This window comes from Falco rusticolus, chromosome 4, assembly GCF_015220075.1.
Source record: "Falco rusticolus isolate bFalRus1 chromosome 4, bFalRus1.pri, whole genome shotgun sequence".
In the NCBI taxonomy this organism is placed as follows: Eukaryota; Metazoa; Chordata; class Aves; order Falconiformes; family Falconidae; genus Falco; species Falco rusticolus.
The window spans coordinates 71,406,681-71,431,862 of record NC_051190.1 but is presented as its reverse complement, the minus strand read 5'-3'; the positions used below and the strand labels follow the sequence as shown (position 1 = coordinate 71,431,862).

Sequence of the window (25,182 nt, the reverse complement as noted above, 5' to 3'; positions counted from 1 at the left end):
TTTTCTTAAGCTTCGACTCCTGTAACAAGTCATTTGAAAAGTCACTGTTCTCAGTTTGTTTTGCAAAAGCCTCTTTTTAGTGGAATTAGAGCTAAATGAAATCATGGCACAGGAAACAAATCAAGCATCTTCAAGAGTTAGGATACCTGTAGAAAACTGTTCCAAGCAAGCATGAACAGATCTTGCTTGCTGTAGCCAATTTCTTGCTTTCAAGCATTCCTTGATTCTCCTTCCATTAACAAATGTTGTAGCACTGAGTTTCTGTTGGCAGTGGTTTGAGCAAGTTCTGTTGCTTTGCGGCCAGTGTTCTCATTTCTGTTTGCATAAACTCAGTTGTATGGTAAAGTTCAGACTTCTTAGGGAGAACAGGCAAGCCATGAGATCCTTTGTGGTTTTCTGTAGTTTATGAATAACTGAGTTTTCTGGAATTGCTGGAAAATCTTTTTCACTCACTGAGGCACAAATTCACTCTGGAGGACTAAAAGAGTTTTGTCCTTCACCTTTATCAGGAAGTCACACCAGGCATGTAGCGGCACTGTGTTCCCTTCCACATACTTCGGTGAATTTGTGGCTGCCCCTTCACAACTGGCAAGGTGTAATTTACTGCTGAAAAATATACAGTCTCAACACACCTGTCTCTAGTCAATTTTTTTTGGAAAAAAATCTTGCTTTTTACTTTGCCTGTGAAGATTACACTGCAAAGATAAACCTACTGTGAGGCAGTCCTGTTTCCCAAAAACAGCTGGCTCCATGCTGCAGCATGATTGTGCCTTTGACAAGCTGCAGAAGATAGACTGAACAGTTTTATTGCTGTTAATTAGCCCATTACTGCCAGTAGTGAGACTGTCATTTCATGCAGCCTGTGTTTGGACATTGTTTGACTAGCAGCAAAAGCAGGCGCTGAAGTCAGTTCCTTAAAAAAAGGATGGATCCAGAAAAGCAAACTAAGATTTTGCCTCTACATGGGAATTTCAGTAGTTTGAAAACAGTCATACCACCCAATTTGCATCTATAAAGAGAGTGATATTCAGCCAATATGAATATAAATATGAGTGATATTCAGGTTTAAACAAATGGAGAAGTGTGTATAGAATCATAAAATAGTTCAGAGTGGAAGGATGCACTAGAGGTCATCTAGTCTAGCCTCCCACTCAAAACAAGGCCAGCTGTGAGATCAGGTCAGTTTGTTCATTACTTTGTTCAGCTGGGTCTTGAAAATCTCTGAAGCTACGGTCCAGTCCCTTGAACATCTTAATTTTATACTAGATTTTACACCTTATTTTTTAAATTATGTCCTCTGGAAACATGGCTTTGGTGATGATGTCTGCCTCAGGTCCCATTGCCTTTCTTGCCTGCTGGCTTCCAGCTTCTGAAGTGAGTGGCTTATTTCAACTAATTCAGTTCTACAAAGAAACAGATCTGAAATAATGATTGGGTAGATGTTTTGTGAAAAGAGGCAACTTGCTTTCCAAAATGTGAAGACTGAGCATTTACTTAGCTAGGGTAAATTACACTGCAGGATCGTTGTGATCAGGACTCATTCTTGTGTCAACTTTGACAATTTTCTGCTGCCTACCAGTTTCTGGATACTCTTGCCTGCCTTCTAGTTGAGTGCCTCTCTTCTTTTACCTCACTGTTCCTCAGCGTGTGTATTCATTTTAGGGAGATACAGAAAAAGCCTTATACCATTCTCAGTGGAGATGTCTGGATCACAGGAGAGTACCATCATTTACTTCAGTACCACATTGTGGTTCTGCTCCCCTCAAAAATAAATTCTCTGTATTAATATGTTCTTTTTGCATGTGATAAAAAAGTACTTTCTCAACAAGAAAATCTAACTTTCCTGGTTAAAAGTCATAAAGGATAGAAAGTTGTGTGTTCTTTCATCACAGTGCTCCACCTTTTTTTGTGTCACTGCTCTTTAGTCACCAGCCTTGTAAACCAACCTGACTTTTATCTCCTGTCATGATATGCATTGCTCTGCTGCAGCAGAATAAAATCTGCTTGGAAAAAACAAGTGTAAAGCATTACATGAAGTATTAACTTAGACATTTCAGCAGTGCCTAGAGTACAAAGAAAATTAATATTTACAGTCCACTTTCAATGAGTGCTCATAGGGGTTTTTGAAGTAAGCAGGAGCTTAGGAATGCCCGAGTAGTGCTTCTGGGTTGCAAAGATGGCTGGACACACTAGTCCAGGAGGTGAGAATCCAAAACATGTCTCTCTTGGCTGTGGACAAAGCCCAGGGTGGGGAGGCAATTAGCCTTTGGTGCAAAAGCCTGAAGAAGACTTTGAACTTGATAGTGACAGGTTTCCAGTGTGGCAATAATCTACCAGCCAATCTAGTGCTCTGATTTCTGCAGAGGGAGGATGCCCGTTTGCTAGTAAGGAGACTGTTAGGGAGCAATGAGGGTCAGATAAGACTGTAACAAACATTCATGTTCCTCCTTTGGTGCCGCAGTAGCACTTTGGTACTTTGGTACTCTGGTACTCTAAAGTGAGATCTCCCAGAGCAGAAAGACTTCCATGTGGGTAACGAGCAAACATGTATCCAGTAGGAAACAAAACTCTATGCCAATTCTCCAACCTTTTTATCTCAAGAAGTTATGACCCCATTTAGCCAGAGCAACATTACTACCAGGAACAGCATCTTGTATATTTTTTTTCCTTGCATAAAATTTAAACCATATACTGAATCATTTACACAACAAAGTACAGTTGTTGGAAAAACATACATTTTATGTGAAACCTGTAACTGCACAAGGAAAATTGACCAACAGAGCCATTGCAGAATAACTGTACTCCCCCATGTGGGCAATCTGTGTTGGAATGAAAATAAGTTTATTCTACAACAGTGGGTTGTTTCCTACCTGTTACTTCAGCCCAGCTGCTGTGCAAACTCTGCATTCCTGGGAGAGGCAGGTTCTTCTTACAGGTGATTCAGTGCAAAATCTTCTATTCCTGTCACTGTCTACAAGCTTAAATCACAGTTTCCCTTTTCATAAGGGATCATCAAACTATCCACTCTGAAATCCAATATGACGTATGTCATACAGTTTCGTCATGACTAAAGCAAAGGCACATCATTTTCTTTTGACTTGAGCAGATGGAGGATCCCCCTAGGAGCTAATATTTTTTTTTAACTATGTATGTTTCATAACTGTTCCACAAGTAAAAGGGACTAACTATAAATAATGTAAGTTAAGATGGTATCATAGCTTTCTCCTACACAAGGATCTCTGTCTCTAAAATGACAAAAACACTGAGCATCTGTCTCATAGTAGTCACCTGTGGCTGAAACTTGGATTATTTGCTCTTCATTATCTTTGACTTCCCAGCATGTAAAAGCTGGAAGAATTCATTAAAGTTAGATCTGTTTATATCATTTTGTCATGCTTCTGATGTTTATATACTCTAGGCACTTGGTATAGCCTGCATGTTAGAGATGCCATTTTCTAGGAAAGTTTTTGGAAGCTTTAAGGCAACTTTGCTGTTATTTTATAGGTTCAATTTGTACAACTTGCTCACATTACTGAAATAGCAATTTCCCTTGGAAATATTTGGAGTTAATTGCCCAAGAAATAAATTGTTTATTAACTTTAGAAGAGTTGGCACTGAAATAGAATGGAATTATGATGCTTAAATCATCAAGGAATTTTTAAAAGCCACCTTTATACAAAGTTTTGAAAAGATTTATGTTCAGATTCTGTCAATATTGATGTTTTTGTTTTGATGAACTTCAGGAAAGTCTCAGATTTCAGCAGTGAACTGATAGTGATATTTCCATGAGTTCAGAAATAAGCAGGCAAAGAGCAGTCTTTCAGTCTGTGTATGCTGGAGACTTGGGTTTTGAATGTGTCTCATGCTTTACTTTGTTAACACAGGATAAAAGTGTCTCTCAATCCTTGCAGCATCCTTCAGGTTTAGTGTAGTACTAGCATCCCCACACTGGAGATAGGGAACTGTAGTCCTGAAGGACTAAGGGCAGTAGTTGCAAGCAATTTAGATGATAGTTTTATTCAGCTGTCACTGTTGGTACCTATATTGAAATTTTAAATCCACAAAACTGGCTGCCTTATGCCAAGGGCACCCAAAAGCCCTAACAGCTGGATCCACAAGGGTGTTTTGCTGGCTAGTCAGCACTTAGGTTATCAAGGGAAGTTATGCAGAATAGGAGGGCAGTACTAAAAGTACTTTTCACCAAACTCTTAAATATCTAAGACCACAAAGGTCCCTAGGGCTCAAACACTGAAGAAATACGTACAGCTGACTGAGTCTAAGCAGGGCTCAGCAGGGAAGTCCCTGAGCCCCATGAAACTCCTTTACTCATGTATGACACTGCCCTTTACACAACAGTCTCATAATGATCAGAGAATGCCCTGAGGCGGGGTGAGGGGAGTGTTGTCCTCTGAACCCATCACACCCTGAAGGGTGACCTATTAGATGTCAAGGTTCTTACGCCTGAGCACTGAAACTCATACCCCCTTGGCATGGATCCAGCTCACAGCAGCTCCACTACCCACAGAGTAGTGGCTGCCTGGAGACTTGGGGTCAGCTCCTGCCACTGCTGACCAGGCAGCCCTGCTGGGGGCTTTGCCAGGTCTGCAAGGGAAAAGAGACTGAGCTTTGGGAGTCCAGTTCACAATAAAATCTTGCCCACGTTAAGTGATTAAATGCACTTTTATCCTTGAGAGTCTCTGTTTTCCAGACTATGCATTGAATACTCTGGTTTGAAATCATACAATCTTACAAGTTTATGGTATTGACCCATGGAGTGCAAACACCCAGTTTGAGAAGTGTCCTGAAATGCACAAATTCCTGTATTGGACTTCCTATGTGTAGTGATGAGCCAGGACACTCCATGCACTCTAGGCAGTTATTCTGTCTATGTGTGTGCAAAGCTCCCAAAGTTTGTTGTACTCTTTAATCCTGAAAAAGATGAAAGAATACCATTTGTGATACATTTCACTTCAGTGCTTAATCCTATATGCCAGCAGTAGCATTAGTTTTGTAAACTAAAAGGTTACGGCTCGTTTTTATGGCATGCATTCTGAGCAAAGTGAAAAATCAGATGTGTTTGGGAACAGTAGAAGTAATGAGATTTAAGTCTTGATACTTCTAATCTTTTATTATGATAATCACAGTTCTCATCTAAGCAGGTAATAAACAACTTTTTTTGCATTCCATGCTGATTAGCTGGAAGGCAGGGAAGGGAAAATCTTTAGATGCTTGCAGTTCTTAAGAAATTATTTTACAGTTGAAATATGAAGTGACAGTTTTTCACAGTGCCCTTATGGTAATTGAGATAAAAAATGGTTGCCTGTTATTTGTCTTCTGAACTTCTGGGCAAGTTTGAAATGTCTTGTTTGTTAATTCTTCCTTTAGAAAGAAATTGGAAGCATATGTAGTTAACTTTCAAATCTGAGTTCATGTCTGGGAATTTTTAATATGAGGAGAAAGAGAGTTATGGTTTTGGGTTTTTGTTTTTTCTGTATGTCCCACCTGACAAGACCTAGTTTCATAAAATCTGTGTTGAATCAAATATTCTACTATAAGTAAATGTCTTATGTAATCTGACATATTTGTCAACTGAGCAAAGCACCACCCATACAGAATTACAAAAAAAAAAGCACACAGAAATAATTATCATACTATCTGACTATATAACCCCCCTGATTTACAAAAGAAAATAATTAAATCCAAATAATAAACAGTGTCTTTCTCCACACATTGCTCAGTTTGGTATCTACATTTCCCTCAACTTTTATTTGATTGCTGACACCATAATGAAGGTTGTAGATTGGATTATGGAGCCAGGAAAGGTAATGGGTAAGTTCAGGACCAAAAAAGCTCATTAGCTGAGACTGCAGATATATTAGTTAATTGTGCAGTGAACATGTGGTGAACATCTGCTGTTGTGACATGCTTTGGTCTAAGTTCTTCAGCTTATTGTACCAAATCTATGAAGTTTAAAAAAATATATCTTGAAATCTAGAAGTTTTTAGCTCAAATGTTATAAATACACTTCTCAAAAGCCCTGGAAGTTCTTCTTATGCGAAGAAATTACAATGAAGGCATAGAACTGAAGTTACTGTTGGTTTGATGGGTGTTTGAGGTAACAAGCTTGGACATTGCAGTGGAAGGTGGCAAAACAGTACAGTGCAAGGAAGAAAGTTTTACCTTGTGACCCTGAAAATATTTTTATTCCTGTCCCTACATTCATAAGCAACCATTTGTAGAGCTCAATTTTTATTCATAGAATCATGGAATACTTTGGGTTGGAAGGGACCTTTAAATGTCATCTAGTCCAGTCCCACTGCAATGAGCAGGGACATCTTCAAGTAGATCAGGTTGCTCCGAGCCTCATTCAGTCTGACCTTGAATGTTTCCAGGGATGGGGCATCTACCACCTCTCTGGGCAACCTGTTCCAGTGTTTCACCACACTCATAAAAAAAATCCTTCCCTATATCTAGTCTAAATCTACCTTCTTTTGCTTTAAAACAATTAGCCCTTTTCCTATTTCGACAGGCCCAGCTAAAGTCTGTCCCCATCTTTCTTATAGGCCCCCTTTATGTACTGGAAGGCAGCTCCCAGGTCTCCCTGGAGCCTTCTCTTCTCCAGGCTGAACAACCCCAACTCTTCCAGCCTGTCTTCTTAGGAGAGAGTTCCATCCCTCTGTTCCATTTTTGTGGCTCTTCTCTGGACCTGTTCCAACAGGTCCCTGTCTTTCCTGTGCTGAGGACTCCAGAGCCGGATGCAGCACTCCAGGTGGGGTCTCACCACCATGGAGCAGAGGGGTAGAATCACCTTCCTGAACCTGTTGGCCACACTTCTTTTGATGCAGCCCAGGATATGGCTGGTCTTCTGGGCCAGGAGTGCATATTGCTGGCTCATGTCTGGCTTTTCATCCACCAGTACCCCCAAGTTCTTCTCCACAGGGCTGCTCTCAATCCCTTCATTGCCCAGACTGTACCAATACTGAGGGTTGCCCCAATCCAGGTGTACCACCTTGCACTTGGCCTTGTTCAGCCTTATGAGGTTCACATGGGCTCACTTCTTGAGCTTGTCCAGGTCCCTCTGGATGGCATTCTATCCCTCAGGCATGTCAACCACACCACATGGCTTGGTGACATCTGCAAAATTGCTGAGGGTGCACTCAATCCCAACTTATATATCATTGATAAAAATATTAAACAGTACTGGTCCCAGTACAGACCCCGGAGGGACACCACTTGTCACCGATCTCCATCTGGACATTGAGCCATTGACCACTACCCTCTGGATGTGACCATCTAACTAATTCTTCATCCACTGAACAGTCCACCTGTCAAATCCATATCTCCAATTTAAGAGAAGGATCTTATAGGAAACTGTGTCAAAGGCCTTACAGAAGTCCTGACAGATAACATCCATAGCTCTTCCCTTGTCCACTGATGTAGTTGCTCCATCATAGAAGGCCACTAGCTTGGTTCAAATGCTCACTTTTAAGTAGTTCCTCATTTTAACTATTTGAGGATTTAGTTTTCCTTGTTTGTTTGCTTTAGGGGTATTATGTATTTCAATTCCAAATTAAGAGATGGGAGGAGGACTTACTGATTTATACTCAGGCTGTTTTTATCCCAACACTATTTGACTGGCAGTAGAGTGCTGTTATTACAAAACTGGCCACAGTATCTTAGCCATTGAATTAAAAAATATAAAAAATGAGACATTTGTATGGATTAAGTAAACCACCAGAGGGAGCATATATAATCCAATCAATGTAATAGATTCATATACAAATGACAAGGAAAATCTCATTTTAAATGCTTTAAAGTGGCTAGAGGTTTAAAATATTGTGTATTCTGTAAAATATATTCCGTTCTATCAATCTGTATAACTTCATGAATTTGCTGATCATACTGCTGCTTCAGGCAAAGCAAAAGAAATGTGCCCAGATTCTGCCTGTCTATAGAATTTGTATTCCACTACAGCAGTTCTTTATGCTGGAGTGGTTTTATATGAAAGTATGGCAGAGTCCTAACACCTGGGTCTTAACAAGCAGATGGTTGAGTTACCTCAGATTTACCCTGTGATAAATGAAAAGTAGTATCAGTACTATTTTTCTAAGCTGTATACTGTTTCTTTGCCAATTTTGAACCTAGCATATTGAAAATCTGAGAAGTAAAAATTCTGGCCCTTTGTCAGAGTTTGATTAAAATGCAACATATTTTTCTTCTGTTTTAAAAGCTGTGTTGAGACAGCAATTGGTCTTTTTGATCAAGTGCAGCAAATGTATCAAAAATGAATGTTTAAATTTGTCAGCCTTGATACATTACTGATAACAATGATATGATAACTAGATCTATACTTTATTAAGCAGAAAATTGCTCCACACCCAACTTCTTCAAATCTTTTCCAAGCTACTTGCTCTTAATTTGACAAGCTAATTTGAACACATGAACTACAAGAAACTGTTAGGAAATTAGCATTCAATAATTGAGAATTTTGTATGCATGGCGAGCCTGATGGGAGGAAAGCAGGAAAAGAAAGTGGCACAGAAGTGCTTAATGAACAAAGCATTTTCTCAAACCAGAGAGAGCCCAGCGATGGTATTGTTTGATGAAAGAAGCCTCACAAGATCGTAGTAATAGATACTCTCAAGTGGCATAGCAGTTCTGTCTAGAAGACAGTGTAAGATTCAGTGAGCCTGAAGGTACATTTAAAAATACATAACGATAAAGATGTACATAACAGTAAAATGTAAAATAACGGTACATTTGAAAGTACTGTTGTAGAACTTGGATGATCCTGAGGTCTTAACATGTTTTTATTGAAAGTTAGCCTGCAGCCAGATGAACTAACTTTTCACTGAGATTGAAACATAGGAAATAAATAGATAAATAGCCTTTCTACATATTTTTAAAAATTTGTGGAATTTGTTAGTAGCTGGATTCCGTGGAATTATTATGGAATTTCTATAATTCCCCTTGAGCACAGATTGGAACAATTCCTATGATTAATACAGATAAACCTAAAAAGTTCAGTCTCTGTACAGAACTCTAGTGAAGATGCAGTAGTTCTCGGAGGCCTAGGACACATTAGAGCAAAACCAGCTAATTCACTAGCTACATTGTGGGACCCACTAGAGTAGGATCATTCCCTTGCATGGTTCAAAGCTAACATCTTAAAATGGACACATACCGCCCAAGAGCTATGAGGAATACTTTTTCAGGGCAAACACCTGAGCTTTTTCCTGCACTAGTACAACTTCATTGTACGAGCTTCCTTCCTCAAGTTTCCTTTCTCCACATGTTCTTCTGCAGTGTTCTCCTTTCTGCTCACTAATGTTCTCAGCAGCCCCAAGCTAGAGAATAAGGCTATCCCTGTCCTACCATTAACAGATTTGATATCTACCCAACTGAATTTGAATACTGCTTTCATGCAGAAACTAGTCAGTTTTCTTGTACCTGCAGCATTAGTCACACACTTTTATATATTTACACCTTGCTTTCTTTTCCTGAATAAGTCAGAACAACATGAGGACAACAGTTATGCTCATAACGGATGAAGATTTTTAAGAAATGCAAGGCTGGGTTACAAAACTTTAAATTATTTCTAGAACATGGGCAGAAGATTGCTAGAGTTCTCATCACTCTGAAATCCTAATATTTCAGTGGAAATATTTTCTGTCAGAAGACTGGGAAGCATTTTGAAGTTTCTTAATCTAGATATAAACGTAATGATTTATTTAAGCTACATCACTCACACTACTCATACTGTATATTTGTGTTTCTTACCATATCATTTGCTTCTCAAAATGTGAGATTGGTTTCACTAGCTATTGGTTCCTTTGCCAGAGCTGCTGTTGTGTCTTCTGGAGCTTAGAAACTCTGTTTATTATCTGCTCTGCAGGTTTCTGTGGTATCCAGTTTTGCAGCACAGCATGGCCAAGACATAGATATCACAATCAATTCAAAAAGGACCACTGCCTGGACTGTTTTAATACCTTAATGCAAAGTCTGTCTCATGTAGATCTGTCAGATATATCCCCTTCCTAAGGTGTTTTATTATAAATGCAGGAAGTAGTTATCAAAGATACAATTAAGCACTTAAACCCCGCTGAGAGGAGGGAAAGTGGATATCTATCTGTTATTTGTGCCACTGAGAATATTTACTTTTGCTGATTAATGTGGAAGGAAGATCACAAAATCTGTGTTTGATTTCCATGTTTCATTTCACAGATGCACCTAAGATACCATAGTGATATAACACTAGATAAATAGGTAGGTAGCACAGCTCTTTTCTGTAGAAACTTTTTTTTGCAATTCTTTTACATAGTAGTAACTTTTTATTCTCCAAAAAAATATTGGTTTATTAGAACAGTAAGACAAACCCCCACTCAGTTTTTGATGAACCATTTGTATCTGGAACTGCAATGTCTGTGCCAGCCGTAAATCTTTCAAATCTCAACAGAGTTGAGTTCAGACTTAATACCACAGTGTCTGTTTATCCTGAGTGCCACAGCCACAACCATGGGTATTGCCCTGCTCTATTAAACAGGAATTCACTCTGGGATTAGACAGCCATTTGCTGGCAGAACTGAACCATGTTCAGCCACACACCAGCCCCAAATTCTTTTCTGTTTGGTTTCGGTTTCATCTGTTCATTTCTTACATTAATAGCTACTAGTGGAATTTTGGGGTTCAAACATGTTCCTGTTTCACTGGGAAAAGGTGACACTTGCCGGGGAAAGGTGACACTTGCCTGTGAAAGGGCTCTGCGGACAGATGCCTCGGAATGCAATTTATACATATCCTAGACATCTTAAGAAACTTGACTCAGACTTCTGGTCATCGTTCTATGTGATGTGATGGGTTTTCTCAGGACTGAGTTTCTATACCAGGCATCATAGCCTAGATGATTCCCAAATAAATGTCTCACATGGTGGTTTAATGCAAATATTAGGTTTTAACTGTATAATCAGAGGAGTACAAAAAACACACCTCAAAGGAAACAGATTTTCCTGATAACAAATTAAAAGATTTATACTTAAGAACGTGCTCATGCATTACACGTGCAAAACAGTATGCTAATTTTCATGGTGCAGTAATGTGAAATATAGGTAGATGATGATTAGGTGAATACAGAACAGAAATGAGAGCAAGTAGAAAATATAATATAGTTACTTAAACACAAAAATAAAGACTATTTCAAAAACACTGAGAGGGAAGTTACCAGGTAAGGCAGAAATTTTACCTACTTTACCTGAATTCAGAGACAGAGCTTCAAGAAGGATTTGACTATTGGAAATAGTGTGCCTGAGAAATGAGTTGCTGTGTATCTTTTATCAAATATTTGAATGTTCATAAGACAATATTACAGTACCCAGGTACCACCTCCCCATTGTATCCTAAATTGTTGGGATAGATGATAATTTTTTCAGCTGCCCCTTTCTTTCCTTATTCCAAGTGTTTTTATATAAAGTGAAAGAACAGAAACTGAGAACAAAGCATTTCAGAAGACCTCAAGTTCAGGTCAGAAATTCAGGACATGTCTGTGGAGACAGGCAGCCCCAGTTATCACACATGACGCTAAGATACTTTATAGGATGAATAGTAACATACTTTTGTGGAAACATTAGTTTTCTTCCCTTCATATAAGCATCCAACCCACTGCATTACTATGGAGAAATCTGTCTTCCACCAATTTTGTGACTCTCGCTCTTCATTTCATCTGCTTTTATTGCAAGGGAAATAAATAAAACAAGGAAATAAATAAATCAAGTGTCTTAATGGAATCAATGAAGATTTTTTTTAATAGAAGGTTTTTGCACTATATAGCATTTTCTTTTTCTTTACTTTTTCTGTTTTACTTTTTCTGTTTCACTGAAATATAATGCAGCGTGGCAGTCCCAGTCAGATAGTCAGATTTGTTTGATGGTCAGTTTGGTGATTGTACAAAACAGTCACTTGTACAGCTGTAGTTCATCTTCCCATACCAAATGTTCTTTGACATGGAATTACTTGCAAATTAAACAGAGCTTGGGAAGCTTCCTGGGAATTGGAAAAAGATTGTCTGTGCCATTAAACAGTTATGATGTTCTCTGATGTGATTTCAGTCCATACCCTGGAGCACTGTCCAGAACAGTTCCCATGCATGGTGCAGGAGTTGGACTGTTCCAGGGATTATTCCCAGTTGGCAGTTTATGTGCAGCCTCCTTCTTTTGAAGGTTGAGAGAGTTTGCTTGTTCAGGCATAGACCATTCTGTGCCAGCAGTCTTCAGTGCCAAGGAACGTTTCTGGGCATGTTTATTTTACTGGTATAGAAACAGCCAGAATGAGCACAATAGTCTACTTTAACTGCTTTCCAGAAGTGCTAACCTCTTATGGTTGTATTCCTCAATATAAATCTAGTATCACTGAAATAATCTTTTTCTCGTAGCCTCCTAGATATCACTCTTTAAGGAAGGGCTATGAATAAAGTCTTTTTGGTAGCGTAATATTTTAAATTCTACATATTGCTATATACATGTTCCTATGTAATGTTGCCAGAAATTTTTTGGACGAAATCTGAAATCCACATGTGTCTTCATAAAATTTGTAAATCTGAGATTAAGACCTGTTAAGGCAAACTATTCAATTTCTCGACATAGTTTACTGATTCTTTAGAGCATATATATTTTACCAGTCTTTCTGGTCACTTAAAACAGTGGGGACTGTAATATTTCCCTGTAGGAGGTATTCCAAATTTCAGGGAAAGAAATTTAAGTTTTCTCAGTATTATCCCTAAATATCAAAGCTTTTGTGCACCATTACATCTTTAGTTCCTCCTCTATTCAAGTTTATTAACTCTTCCAATATCTGCATTGTCATATAGCATTAAATGAAACCACTTGTTTCCCACCAGATGTCACAACAAATATTAATATGTACAATTAATGAAGAAATTTGAGTCCCACCTGTTCTGTAATTCTTTGGTAATCTGTTTTGCGACTGTTTTTCCTGAGTGTTGACTCCAGAATTTGAATCGTTTCTAGATAAAAAAATGAGATGCAAGTAGAATACTATTTTGGGAAACAAATAACATTCAGAACTTTAAGTTCTTTGAACATAACCAGTTATAAGATGATTCACATCCTTCCTTTCTTTTGCTCTGTAGCTGAAGAATTCACTGAGCCTTTAAGGCAGGTGGTTTATTTAACCCTGATTTGTCCATACTTTCCACAAATGCAGTAGTATGAATATGCAGTTTCAAAACTGTGTATTTCTTTGTGCAGGATGCTTTCCTGTTTCGTTGGCATAGCTTTGTAAGCATATAAACATTGGCTTATGTAGAGTCAGTTTAGCACATTGTGCCTCCTTCTTCTGTGATAACTCCTGCTTCTTTTGACTTCTTACTCATTTAGAGTTGTGAATGAGATACAAAAGCAGCAGTAACCTAGCCTAAACAAAACATCCCTGCATTTCTCTTTTAGCAGCTCAGATGCTGATGCCCACTAGAACTGAAACAGACGTGTTATGTATTGTACAGTTGCTGGGGTTTTCATGTGTGGCAACAGAAATGTAAACAGCCGTATTTCATCCTGTCTTCAGGTACCAGGCCACTTTCATCCTATCTCAAGCACTCTACTTATTTGTGGCATTTTTACGAAGGAGAAAAATCCCACTACAAGTATATGAATAAAAAAGGGAACTTGGCCAGTGTGTGAAGGAGAACTGTGCCTTGGTGCATGCCACCCGAGACTCAAAGTTTTTCAGTATCATTTCCGTTCTACAATTTGTATGTCTGGGAGTACTATGGGTAGCATAGGAGCTGTAAATTAGTCTATGGTCATCTGGTTTTCAGAAAACCTGGGCTTAAATGTACATTCTGTTACAGAATTCTGTGTTATCTCAGCTAATCATTTCATGTCCCCTTATGCTCTGTTTCCTCATCTCTAAACTGGAAAAGGAAATATTTTCTCCAAAGGTGACCTTCATATATGTATTTTAAAACCAAGAGGCAAATCAATGGGTCTGTGAGTATGTACTTATAAGATTGTCAGTGTAAAGCATTATAAAGCAGCAAAATATGGCTGGCTGCTCACTTTCATTTATTTAACCAGAAGGAAAACTAACATGTAGTATTGGTGGAAAAAAAAGTGTAAGATCATGGGAGCATCCACCCTAAAAATTTAAGAGATCATTTTGGATATTCATAGATAGAAAATAGTTCAGACAACCATGTAAAGGTAAGAAAGGGGGATTAATTGTGCTAGTTATGGTCACTAACCACAGTGTGAAGTACACCCAGTAGTTTTTCAAATCTCTTTGTCTTGGACCTTGAGTAACTGCTTGTGTGCAGAACAGCAGTGACAACAGATCAGAATTCTCTGCTAAATTCTGTTGCTTTTAGCTCTTTATACCCGCTTTGTGCAGGTATAAATGCACAAAGCCAAAGGCAGTGGAGAATGTAATCTAGTGTCGGAAACTAATTTCAGTGTGGCTCCTACCCAGAGAACACATTTGATTGTTATTATTTTCTGCTGATTCTGTTGGAAATTTTGATACTATAATCTCATAACTTTGACTCTAGGGCCCTCCTCTTACACTTTCTTTTTCCTTCTAGTTATTCAAAGCAGAGCCTTTAGAAAAAACTTCTTTTTTATTCTCTATAAATTTTTCAGCATGTTTCCTTTGGTTTTGTAACTGTCAATAAGATTATAGAAAGCATCCTCCTATTCTTCTTTAATCAGAACTCTGCCAAGTCTGATGTTAACTAGGATATTTCCCTTTCTTTCTAGCTGAATTGGAAATAAAACTTACTTCTTTTAGCTCACTTTTTTTCTTAAGCTCTTCCAACAGCAAGAATTCCCCGTCAGAGTCCTTATTTCCCACTGCCTATTCACATGTAGTGTCAGAGTTACAAATATCAAGTCTTACTCATGTTTAATTTTTTACTGTATAATGACAACTTTTGTTGAACATCTTTTTCTCTTTTCTTTTTACATGATATTGCAGGAGTACTTTATAAAACATTTAGCTATATTTTCCCAAACTTTATGTCCCATAAAATTGTGGAACCATCATCAGGTTGAAGACTGCCTGCTGAAATTTGTGCTACACTCTGATCCTCCTTATCATCATCTGAATGCTGTAAATATTGAGACACAGAGTTTTAAAAGATAATGATGAAATTCAGTGCAGCAGACACAGATATGCTGCATCAAGTGTTAATGATGCCTTAGTAGCTCTACTTGAATTTTTCAAATAAAACAGCTGTTTGTAGTGCTGTGTGTTTTAAATCCTTGTATTAAGGAAGTGATCTTAACTATTCTTACCTTGTAACAGTAAGGGGGGAGCAAATAGTCTTCTATGTATTCCAATTGTCATCCTATTCTGAAGTACAGTTTAATTAAGAATTATGTTTAAGTAAAGGATAAATAGAGACAGCACATTTATGCTTGAATTCAGATGTATGATTGGGTGTATTGTGGTAGATGCTAAGCACAAACACAATTCAGATACCTTACAAATTCATACCACAGTCACTTTCAGTGAACACTTCACATACTTCGTAAGTGCTTCAAGCTGTGATAGAGTTCTGCTTTTTTACAAGGGAAAGTGGAAAACAACAGAGTGGGAAATACAGTCTTTCCCCAGACAGCACAGTGTGACAAGAAAGTGATAGTTGAAGGATGGAGGAACCAAAACGGTTCCTCCAGGAATGGGAGGCAAAACCAGACTGAGTACCAAGATAGAGCCTTTTTTTTCCTCCCAAAATAGCTCATATTAGGGTTTTTTTCAGTTGGACAGACATAAAGTTCAAGGGTTTTAGTATTTTTAATATATATTTTATAGATACATTTTTGATATATATTTTACTTTCTAGGTCACTCAGCTGGAACAAAATTCCACTTTATAATGTTCTAACTCTTCATTTAGTAACTCAAACAACCTAACGAATGCCTTAATCTTTTCCTAATGTGATGGGCCTGTGAGTTCTGCCTGTTCAATTTTCTATTTAATTTTCCAGGTTAACCTTTTATTTAAAGGAGTCAATAAACATTTTAACTGAGTTAAATAATTACATGGTATTTAAGAAATCATTTCAGATTTCTGGAATGCCCTTCAGTTCCCAGAAATCCATTCTTTATATGCTGTTACAGATATCCTGGCAAAAAAAAAAAAAAAAAAAAAAAAAAAAAAAAAAAAACCCCACAGACCCTAGAGAACAGTTAGTTTAAAAGACACATGTTATGCATTTTAATGTTCTTGTTTGTTTTATACCAGCTCAACCTGGTGAAAAGATTTTTTTCATCCAGACTTTGTCCCTTTCCTTCCCAAAAATTTTCCATTATGTTTTTAGCTTTTACAGGTTAAAACTCGATGAATTTTCTGTATACAGGGTAGCGGATTTATTATTACTAATCCTCACTGAGGGAGAAGCAGCAAAGCATTTCAGCTCATGCATTGAATGGACGCTTCTTGTTATTCTCTGCCAAACAGAGGTAAATGGCTTCTGGTAGGTCTGATGACTTCTCCATCTCCTTTCTGGCTATGTACAGTTCACTGAAAGGGTTCTGACATCTTTCTTGTTACTCAGACTCAGTTACATTAGTTATGCCAAATCATCATTTCTATACATGCAAAGACTTTAATTCTCCCTTTGCTTCCTGAACCAGTACTCCACACAAATCCTGGAATTCCTTAAGTTTAATGAACATCCCTCTTCTCATTTCCTAGAACATTTTTGTTACTGCTTTCCTAGGAGCTGATTTCAGTCTTCACTTGAAAATGGAGTTGTTATAAAATGGCCATGTTGACAGATGGCATAAATGGCATAGCTAATCAAATCTGCTCCTGTGTTTTAACAGCAACAGGGAATTATCATCATGCTGCTAAATGAAGGTCTTAAAAATGCAGTCAGTAAAGTGGGTGGTGCACTGAAATGACAGTTTCCAGAATTCTAGCTCAATGACGCAGCAATGATAGTAGTTGCTATGGCTGACATCTCATTGGCATACGCCTCAAAGGAAGTTCACAAGCAGGTTGACTTGGAACCTATCGTTCCTGATAAAGCTGCTTTCTGATAATATTGTTTGGACTCACCATTGCATCAGTAGAAAATGTTAAATAAACAATGCCCAGGGTTTAATGTATTTTTCTTTAAGTTAGGGTCATCTGAAGAATGTCTTGCATGTTTGGAAGACCCATTCCAAGTCCTTGCATGTTGAATTCAACTTTTGGTGGTTAATTCCTGGGGAAAGTCAGCCCCAGCAATGTTACTTGCCACCATATTTCAGTAGTTTCTCAGAAAAGGATTAAGAACTGTAAATGAGTGTGCCTTTGGAGCCTTTAAATTTGACACCATTTAGACACAAGGTAATTTTTTTTAATAAAAGGCCATTAATCCTACTGGGTCTAAGTACATTTGGGTTTGAGTTAGTGTGGATATGTAACTGCAGCAATTGCCTCTGTTGTAGGAATTTATGGAGTAGCTTGATGTCATGTCTAAGTGTTGGCTTGATTGTCTGATGTACAGAATATCCTCAAACCCATCAGATTTTAGCCAGAACAGTAAGACTAAAATGAAATGTGTTTGTGAGTATTCATTACATCTGAAAATTAGATCAATTCTCCTTCAAGATGGGCACAGAAGTTGCTAATGAAGCTCTTCAAACTTTAGAGAAAAGTAGGTGAGACTGAGACTTCAAAAAAAATATGTTCTATTCATACCTGGAATGTTATGTTATCATTTCTTTCTGCTTAGTAAGGTCCTCCTTGTCTCAAATAGTCAGGGAGACAGACTACCACAAAGGTGGAGAGGCAGCACTGAGCTCCCAGCGTAGCACTGATTCACCCACCCTTCAGCAGGGAAAAACTCATTATGGTGGCTTTGTTCCATTGCATTGGGAAGGAGGCCTCTGTACTTCTCTGGATTTCATTTCTAGTTTGGACATCTGTTTTTCTTCACTGCAGTAGGTTTTTGGAAAAGTCAGTTGCTATAGAGTGAGTGATAATTTATACCTGTTAGGGACGGGTTTGGGTTTTTTTTGTAACATTGCAAACAGTGGAATGTGGATCAGTGCAAGTACAAGAGTCAACATTTTCTCAAAATCTTTTGCCAAAGACATTGTAGATTCTTCCCCGAATAATTCTGTGGAAAAGTTTATTATCCCAAGCGTGTTGTTAATGTTGTTTACATCCTCTTGTAACATCCTCTCCTACTGTAGAATGATTCCACTGTTCCATTCTTCCAAATGCACCTGTTTACCTTGCTTGAAGTAGGATAGTACTTAGTATGTCTTGGCATCTTTCAGTTCATTAAGAACAAAAAATTACCACATAAATATAGCTAACTGTAACAGTGGCCTTATTTGCTTGTCTGGTCTTAATAAAAGACTGAGAAAGTTTTTTTGCTGTAAGCCAGGTAAGTTATGACCGTGGGTGCCAAATGACATCAACCTGTCTCATAAAAAAATAGAACAGGAAATGAATGCAGAAACCAAAAACAAACAAAAAACACCCCCAAACCCAACCCTAACTGGGGAGGTTCTCTTTCAAAGTCGAACATCATGGTTTAGTTATTTGCTTGCCATTTTAATAATGCTTTCTGTTTGTAATGCTACTGTTGTCTAGGAAACCCTAAGTTACTGTGTGAACACTAATAACACTCATGACATAGGGATTGCCAGGGGGATCATTAAAGTGCTGCAAGTTGCTTTAAAATTTCTTCGCTACCTCTTGCAAATAAGAAAAGGTATTGCAAGCATGTTATTAGCCTCACCTAATTTGATAAGACATATGCATGCAGCTTCAGTTTTCTGCAGCTAGCGAGGAGGTAGAAGCAGTTGTACAGTATTCTCTAATTGCTACGAAGGCTGTTCAGAGGTTGTTTTCTGAATCTGTGAACGCTGATCACATCGTTCTATGTGTATCTTGATATCTCAGATCACCTTGCCTGGTAAAAGCAGTGACTGGTTCACTGCACCTTTGTGGGATTAAATTTTCCTGGCTAAGAAGGAACAAGACGGAAATAATTAAACCCATTTACATCCATATGGCTGACATCAAACTTTAAAATGCTATGGCTCAGTCCAGTCTTAAGATTAATTAACCAGTGGAATGGAGACATTCTGATTTAAGAACTATAAATTTAAAAAAAACTAAAATAAAACCTCATTAATTGAAACACCTTTCACTGAAGTGGATTATGTGATTGACTCCTATTGCAAGCAACAGCTTGTTGAGCAAAAGCAACACCATGTAAATCATACGGATTTTTAAATAAATCTTATCATTTACTTACTCACTGTCATTCTCTTCTTTTCCTCTCGTTCCTTTCTTGTTCATATTTCCCTTCTAATTCCATCTGGACAACTTCTATTTCATCGTTTAAAGATGCTCCAGTGGATTTGACCGTCACCGGCAAGATTGGGTAGACAGCGGCTGCCCTGAAGAGGTATGTGAGTAGCTTACATCCTCGGCCCATCAGAGGCCATTTATATACTTGCAATGCTTTTGATTAAATTCTTCAGATTATGAAGCGTAGTTTCAAGGCCAAAGACATGCTATATTTATCTTTATCATTCAGTGGAAATGCTGTAAGGCGTAATAAAGAAAAATAGGCTGAGCAATTTCACTCTCCATTTGAGGGAATAAAATGGACACAAAGTAAAAATCTTACCTCTTAGAAAATACTTTAAATAAAAAATAAATATACCAGAAAGCCTGCCCCAAAACAATGCCCCTGCACTGGTTTTCTCTTAGATCTCTGACGTTTGCCTGAAAAGGGGAAGAAACTGTGATGGTCCTTATCTCAGAAAACCCTCTGACAGAATAGTCTCAGGTGAAAAACAGACATTGCATTTTGATTATGAAATCTGGTCAAATAAATTAGTACAGAAGAAATTACATAGATGAACTCAGAGAGATTAAAAAAAAAAAAAGAAAGAAAAAAGCAAGGCCTTTGTATTTCCTGTCATGGAGGGGCAGTGAGATAGCAAGAAAGATATCTGATTGTAGTAGTGATAGACTGTCAAACGGACTATGGGCCTCCTCTAAAAGAGTTATTTGGGGTACTCCTGGACCAGAACAGTTTATTTTCAAGACACATATATAAGCATCTTACTGTCAGTTCTTTCCCAGCATCTTCCCTTTAGAAAGTTTTTTAGTTTGGGGTTTGGGTTTTTTGGTTGGGTTTTTTTGGTTGCTTTTTGTTGTTTGTTTTTTTTTTTATTTGGGGATTGTGGTAATAGGAACAAATTAATTTATGACACTTTTAATCTCCTGTTGGCCATAAAAAAGCAGTTACTTTTCCTTTTTGGCTGAAAGGGCTAAATTCTGTCATGAGTTCCAGCACCATTGCCCTTCTGAAGTATAACGTCAGGTGAAACAGAGGGCAAAACATAGTCCCAAGTGTCTAGTTAGAAAAGCACATTTGGTTTAATTCTCAGTAGAAGCAGAGAGTCGTAACGATACGAATCCAGTCTGATGGAAGAAATTTTTTTCTTGTAACTGTAATTGCAAAATAACTGCATCCTACATACTGCCTTGTTACACAGCCTTGAAGCTTCAACTTTGCAGTTTGTAATCTGCTGATTTAAGAATGGAATTTCTATGAGATGTATTGTCTTGGGGGGACAACTTCCTCAAGAACATAAAATAAAAAGTCAGTGAGAATATGTGTTGTGATGGTGCGCAACTTTTGTGTTGCCTTAATCCAGGTTGTAATTAGCTAGGACTCATATGTACCTGTAGATGAAGTTATCCAAAAACTGTTCTCTGTAGGACAGTAGCATCGCGTTCTGCTTCTCCCTTCTTCTTTCAACACAATTAGTATTCCAAGGCTTAATATGTGGTCTGAGGGGGAAATATCGGTGCACTAAATGTATATGAGAAACTAATAGTTTTATTTACACAGTTTCAAGCTACTTGAGTGCTGCTCACAGTCCAGCTTTCAGGCTCTCTGGAGTGGAAGCAACAGCTTACTTAGCATCTTCCAGAATGATGCCTGACTTGACTGCTGGAGTTCAATGAAGGATCAATAATTAGCACACAGAGGTTAATTTTAGATGTATTCATTCAAGAGGATGAATAATGATGATTCTTATAATAATGTTTCCTTCTTTGTAATATAGATTTTGAGCTAAATTTTGATTAAATTGCATCAGTGAAATTAACAGTGGTTTTCAAACTAAAATATGAAGAAATCTAAAGAATAATTATACCACAGGTAATGATTTTTTTTTAATGTAATACATTGTTTCTGATAAAGGACAATAAAATATCCACACATATTAAATGAAAGACAACATCCACTGGGTTTTGACAGCCAGATCTCAATAAAATGAAGAGACTTTTTGGGATTCCACTTCTCATTAAAATGATTGGAGACAGCAGGAGTTACAGGCAGGGTCCCATATTTGCTGCTAGGTAAATGGATGTATTTTCCTATGCAAAACATAAAAGAAAATATTCATTACACTGGCAGAATTTTAAAAGTGTCCAGAAATTTAAAGAAATACTCAAAATTTATATAAAAATATTTGCCCATGAAAACAGAACTTACATTATTATACCATGGTGAATATTATTTATGGTGTGCTAATAAAACATAATCATGTTTTATTTATATTTATTTTATATTTTATAATACTAATATTCAAAGCTAATTATGGTTATATGCATGTATAATATGTGAAATTTTAATATTATATAAACTGAAAAGGCTTAATAGGCATATAGTGAAAGTTGCTTTATAGTGTGTTACATAAATATTCTATAGGCTGAATAAATTCACACGTTACATTTATATGCATATTCCTCCGTGATAATTGCATGTATAGCCTAATTAAATGCTCTAGTTAACTAAGTATTATGCACTATGAAAGGCTACAATTTAATTCCCATGTATCTTTTTTTTTAACGTGTGTTATGGCACCCAGACCAATGGCAGTGAACATTCACAATAGAAAAGTGAAAATCTGAATGGTAATTTTAGGTATTAAAACCTGATTGGGGGAAATAATGTTTGACATTCAGGGATGACTTTGAAGCCTTGTCTTAGACTACTGAGAGTTGTAAGTTTTGCAGCTAAATGAAAAATATATGTTGCTGAATGCTGTGTAGACCACTTCAAAAGGGAGGGGGGTGGGGGGGTGGAAGCTCTGGAAATTCCTTGATTTACGGTTTCCATTTTCATTCTTTTTATCCTGACAGCTTGTCCATGCTTAAATACTTTACTCAGTTATAGTCTCCACTGAGAATTAATTTTCTCCTTTGTTTTTCTTGTTTCCCAACAGTCAAAAGATAAGATTTGTGAGAAAAATATAGGCTCAACTGAAGCACCTCCATACTCCACCACCACCCTTCTGCCAACCACCACAAAGTTCAGAGTTTTAACAACCACCAAAGGATCCACCCCTTCCCACCTGCCAACTAGCCTGCCCACAGAAGGTGAACTGTGTATACTGCATTATTCTGTAGTCCAAATATGTCATTTACAAGTCCACATGAAATTTAATTCTTTTAAGTATGTGCTTATGTTGACCTTTTCTCTACAAGGCAGCCAAGGCAATATCTGCTACTGGTTTTAAATTGCAACTCGCTGTCGCAACAATAAGGTGCAAAAGGGAGGAGCACAGGAGCACAGGCAAGCCAGGCAGACTTCTGGAGGACTTGTGGTTACAATAAGTTTTTCTTGTTCCTGTAACCATCAGGCCATAGTCCAAAACCTGTTGAAATTGTAGGGGAGAGCCCTGCTAAAGCTGGTGAACAAACTCCCATCACAGACTTAATAAATTTTTAATCTCTTTAGGTATTCTATTTAGCCAGGTGAAAATTAGAGATAACCCAAATTAAAAACCTCGTTGAAATCTGCCTGTTTACTTTTTTTCAGTCAGTTGACACTGTTCTTTTCAGATGGTGCTCACTGTTGTGAAATAGTTTCTATAGGCTTCTTAACCAAATTGACTGGGTAAGTGATGGTCTGTCAGTTCTCATCCTTGTCCCACTGGCTGCTTGAATCTTGCCTTTCTGTCGTTGAGATATCCTGCTTCCCTGCTTCTGGAGAAAATTCAGCTGGGTAGAAAAAGCTAGCTCAGATTAATCAAATAGCATCTATAAAATGGGAGAGGGAGCTGGGGAGAATTTTCTATTGGAATTGTATGTTAACACAAGAAAAGGTACCAGGTACAGGCAGATTTTTTAAGCAACCTGTGACAGGAAAATCTGAGCTGAAGGCATTTCAAGGTGAGGATCTACTAATAAGAAAGGTTGGTTTTGTTTGCAGCAAGAGAAGTTTAGAAACTTTCAATACAGGATTTGGACTGCATTAACAGCATTATTCCCTGGCATTTTGTTCATTAAAGCTCACAACAAGAGGAATATGGAAATAAAAGTGATTTAAAACTGGTAGACTTTTTCATGATTCTTAGAAGAGGAATTAAGTCATTTTTACATGTTATTGTCATATGTTGGTTCATATAGTCCTTAATATGATCAAATGCTCAAGCTATGTATGAATATGTAACATAATTAATTATTTGTGTTATGAGACAGACTCTAGTATCCTTATCAACAAGTATTTTGAATCCTTCTTTACACTGTAACACTCTTATGTTATTTAGTAGTAAGGAAGTAAAGCATGGCTCAGTGTAAGTAAGAACACTACAATCAAATTCTCACTGAGTACCTAATTGTTTTCTAATTGTTGGATTTCTCTGAAATTAGAAAGTCATTCCCACAATAACTCATGACTTAGAAAAATGCATTTTCCTTTAACTAAATTTTGAATTTCCTTTACAGATGACACCAAGATAGCACTGCACTTAAAAGATAATGGAGGTAAGAGATTATCTTTCTGTCTGTAAATAATGTCAGTAGTTTGTCAAATTATACCCCACTGAACTTCCTTAATCGAAATCAGATTGTAGAAATAGTTTTTACTAGACTACCAAGGGACTTCAGCCTTCCACATCTGTGTGGAAGAGCAGCGGGACAAATAAGCTTTGTAACTGCTTAATAAATTAAACATTTACAGCTCTCTTTATAAAATTTTAATAAAACAGCAGGTTTTATTAACTTCCAATTATGGACATATTAAGTAAATTTTTAACTGTATTAATACAATTAACTGTATTGTAATAATACGGTAGCATTTAACTGTATTAAGAGAGGATATGGTGCTAGTTCTAAGTAATAATATTGTGCTGTAAATGCATTCATACTAGTGAATTATTACATGATGTTTTGTTAATAACCATATCAATTTCATATCTGTGTCTCTGTACTAACAGAGACCCTGTATTTCTGCATGCACATTCCCCGTGCGAGTTAATAAGATCACCTTGTCTCACCGTTAAAGCCTCTGTTAAATGAGGCTCTGCAGGGGACTACTTTTGTCGTCATCTTCTTTGTGGGTTCAAGGGCTGAGACCTGATGTTTGCTCCTTCTCCCTTTGAAGCTGATGAGAATTTTGCTACTAGTTATAATAGGACTGGGTCATTAGATGTAGGCTGTGTCTGTATTCACTGCCATCGTGGAGTTTGCTGAGGGGAAAGGAAAGATTTGGGTTGATTTCTCTGGTCTATCAAAGCAGAGGATGATTTGCTGAGCCCATTGAAATAAATTGTATTTCCACTGATATAAAGGGAAATATTATTGGCTCTGACGGCCTTTCCTCCAGGCAGGGAGCACCAAGCCTCCCTCAGGCACAGGGGAACTGGCAGACAAGCATGGCAGCAGGCACAGGCAGGGCACAGGGTGAGTCCAGCAGCTCAGGGGCAGTAGCCAGGGTCAGCCCCAGTCTAGTGACCACCGGCTGAGCCTGCAGTGATGAGGCAGGCCCGGGGGCAAAGCAGGACCCAGGTCAACAAGGCAAGGCTGCAAATGGCGAGGGAGCTGGCTATGCACAGCAGCCAGCAGTGCAGCTCAGTCAAGGACCAAAGGAAGCAGCTCCCATCAGCAGTTCCAGAGAAGGTGAGATAATGAACCAGGTCCATACAGGGAGTCCAGCCAGCAGCAAAAGGAGACGGGGCCACTTATAGTCTACAACACAGCACCAAGGTCCATCCAAGGGGACATGGCCCATGACAGGACTGGAGACAAACTCCTTCAGCATAGATCGAAGGTTGGTGCAGGAGACAAGGTCATAGATCAGAGATGGGGCTGACTACAGGTTTACCTACAACATAGCTTAGGCTTGGGCTTGAGCTT

At 37.9% G+C, this 25,182-nt stretch overlaps 1 protein-coding gene across 1 annotated transcript in view; it reads left to right on the top strand.

Annotated features, from left to right (window-relative positions):
* Positions 1–25,182, top strand: part of PLXDC2 (plexin domain containing 2) — a 271,594-nt gene that overhangs the window by 221,397 nt on the left and 25,015 nt on the right. Inside the window, exons 10-12 of the mRNA XM_037385483.1 lie at positions 19,366–19,426; positions 22,269–22,422; positions 23,773–23,811. Coding sequence (XP_037241380.1) covers positions 19,366–19,426; positions 22,269–22,422; positions 23,773–23,811 — 254 coding nt within the window. The remainder of the gene's footprint in view (positions 1–19,365; positions 19,427–22,268; positions 22,423–23,772; positions 23,812–25,182) is intronic.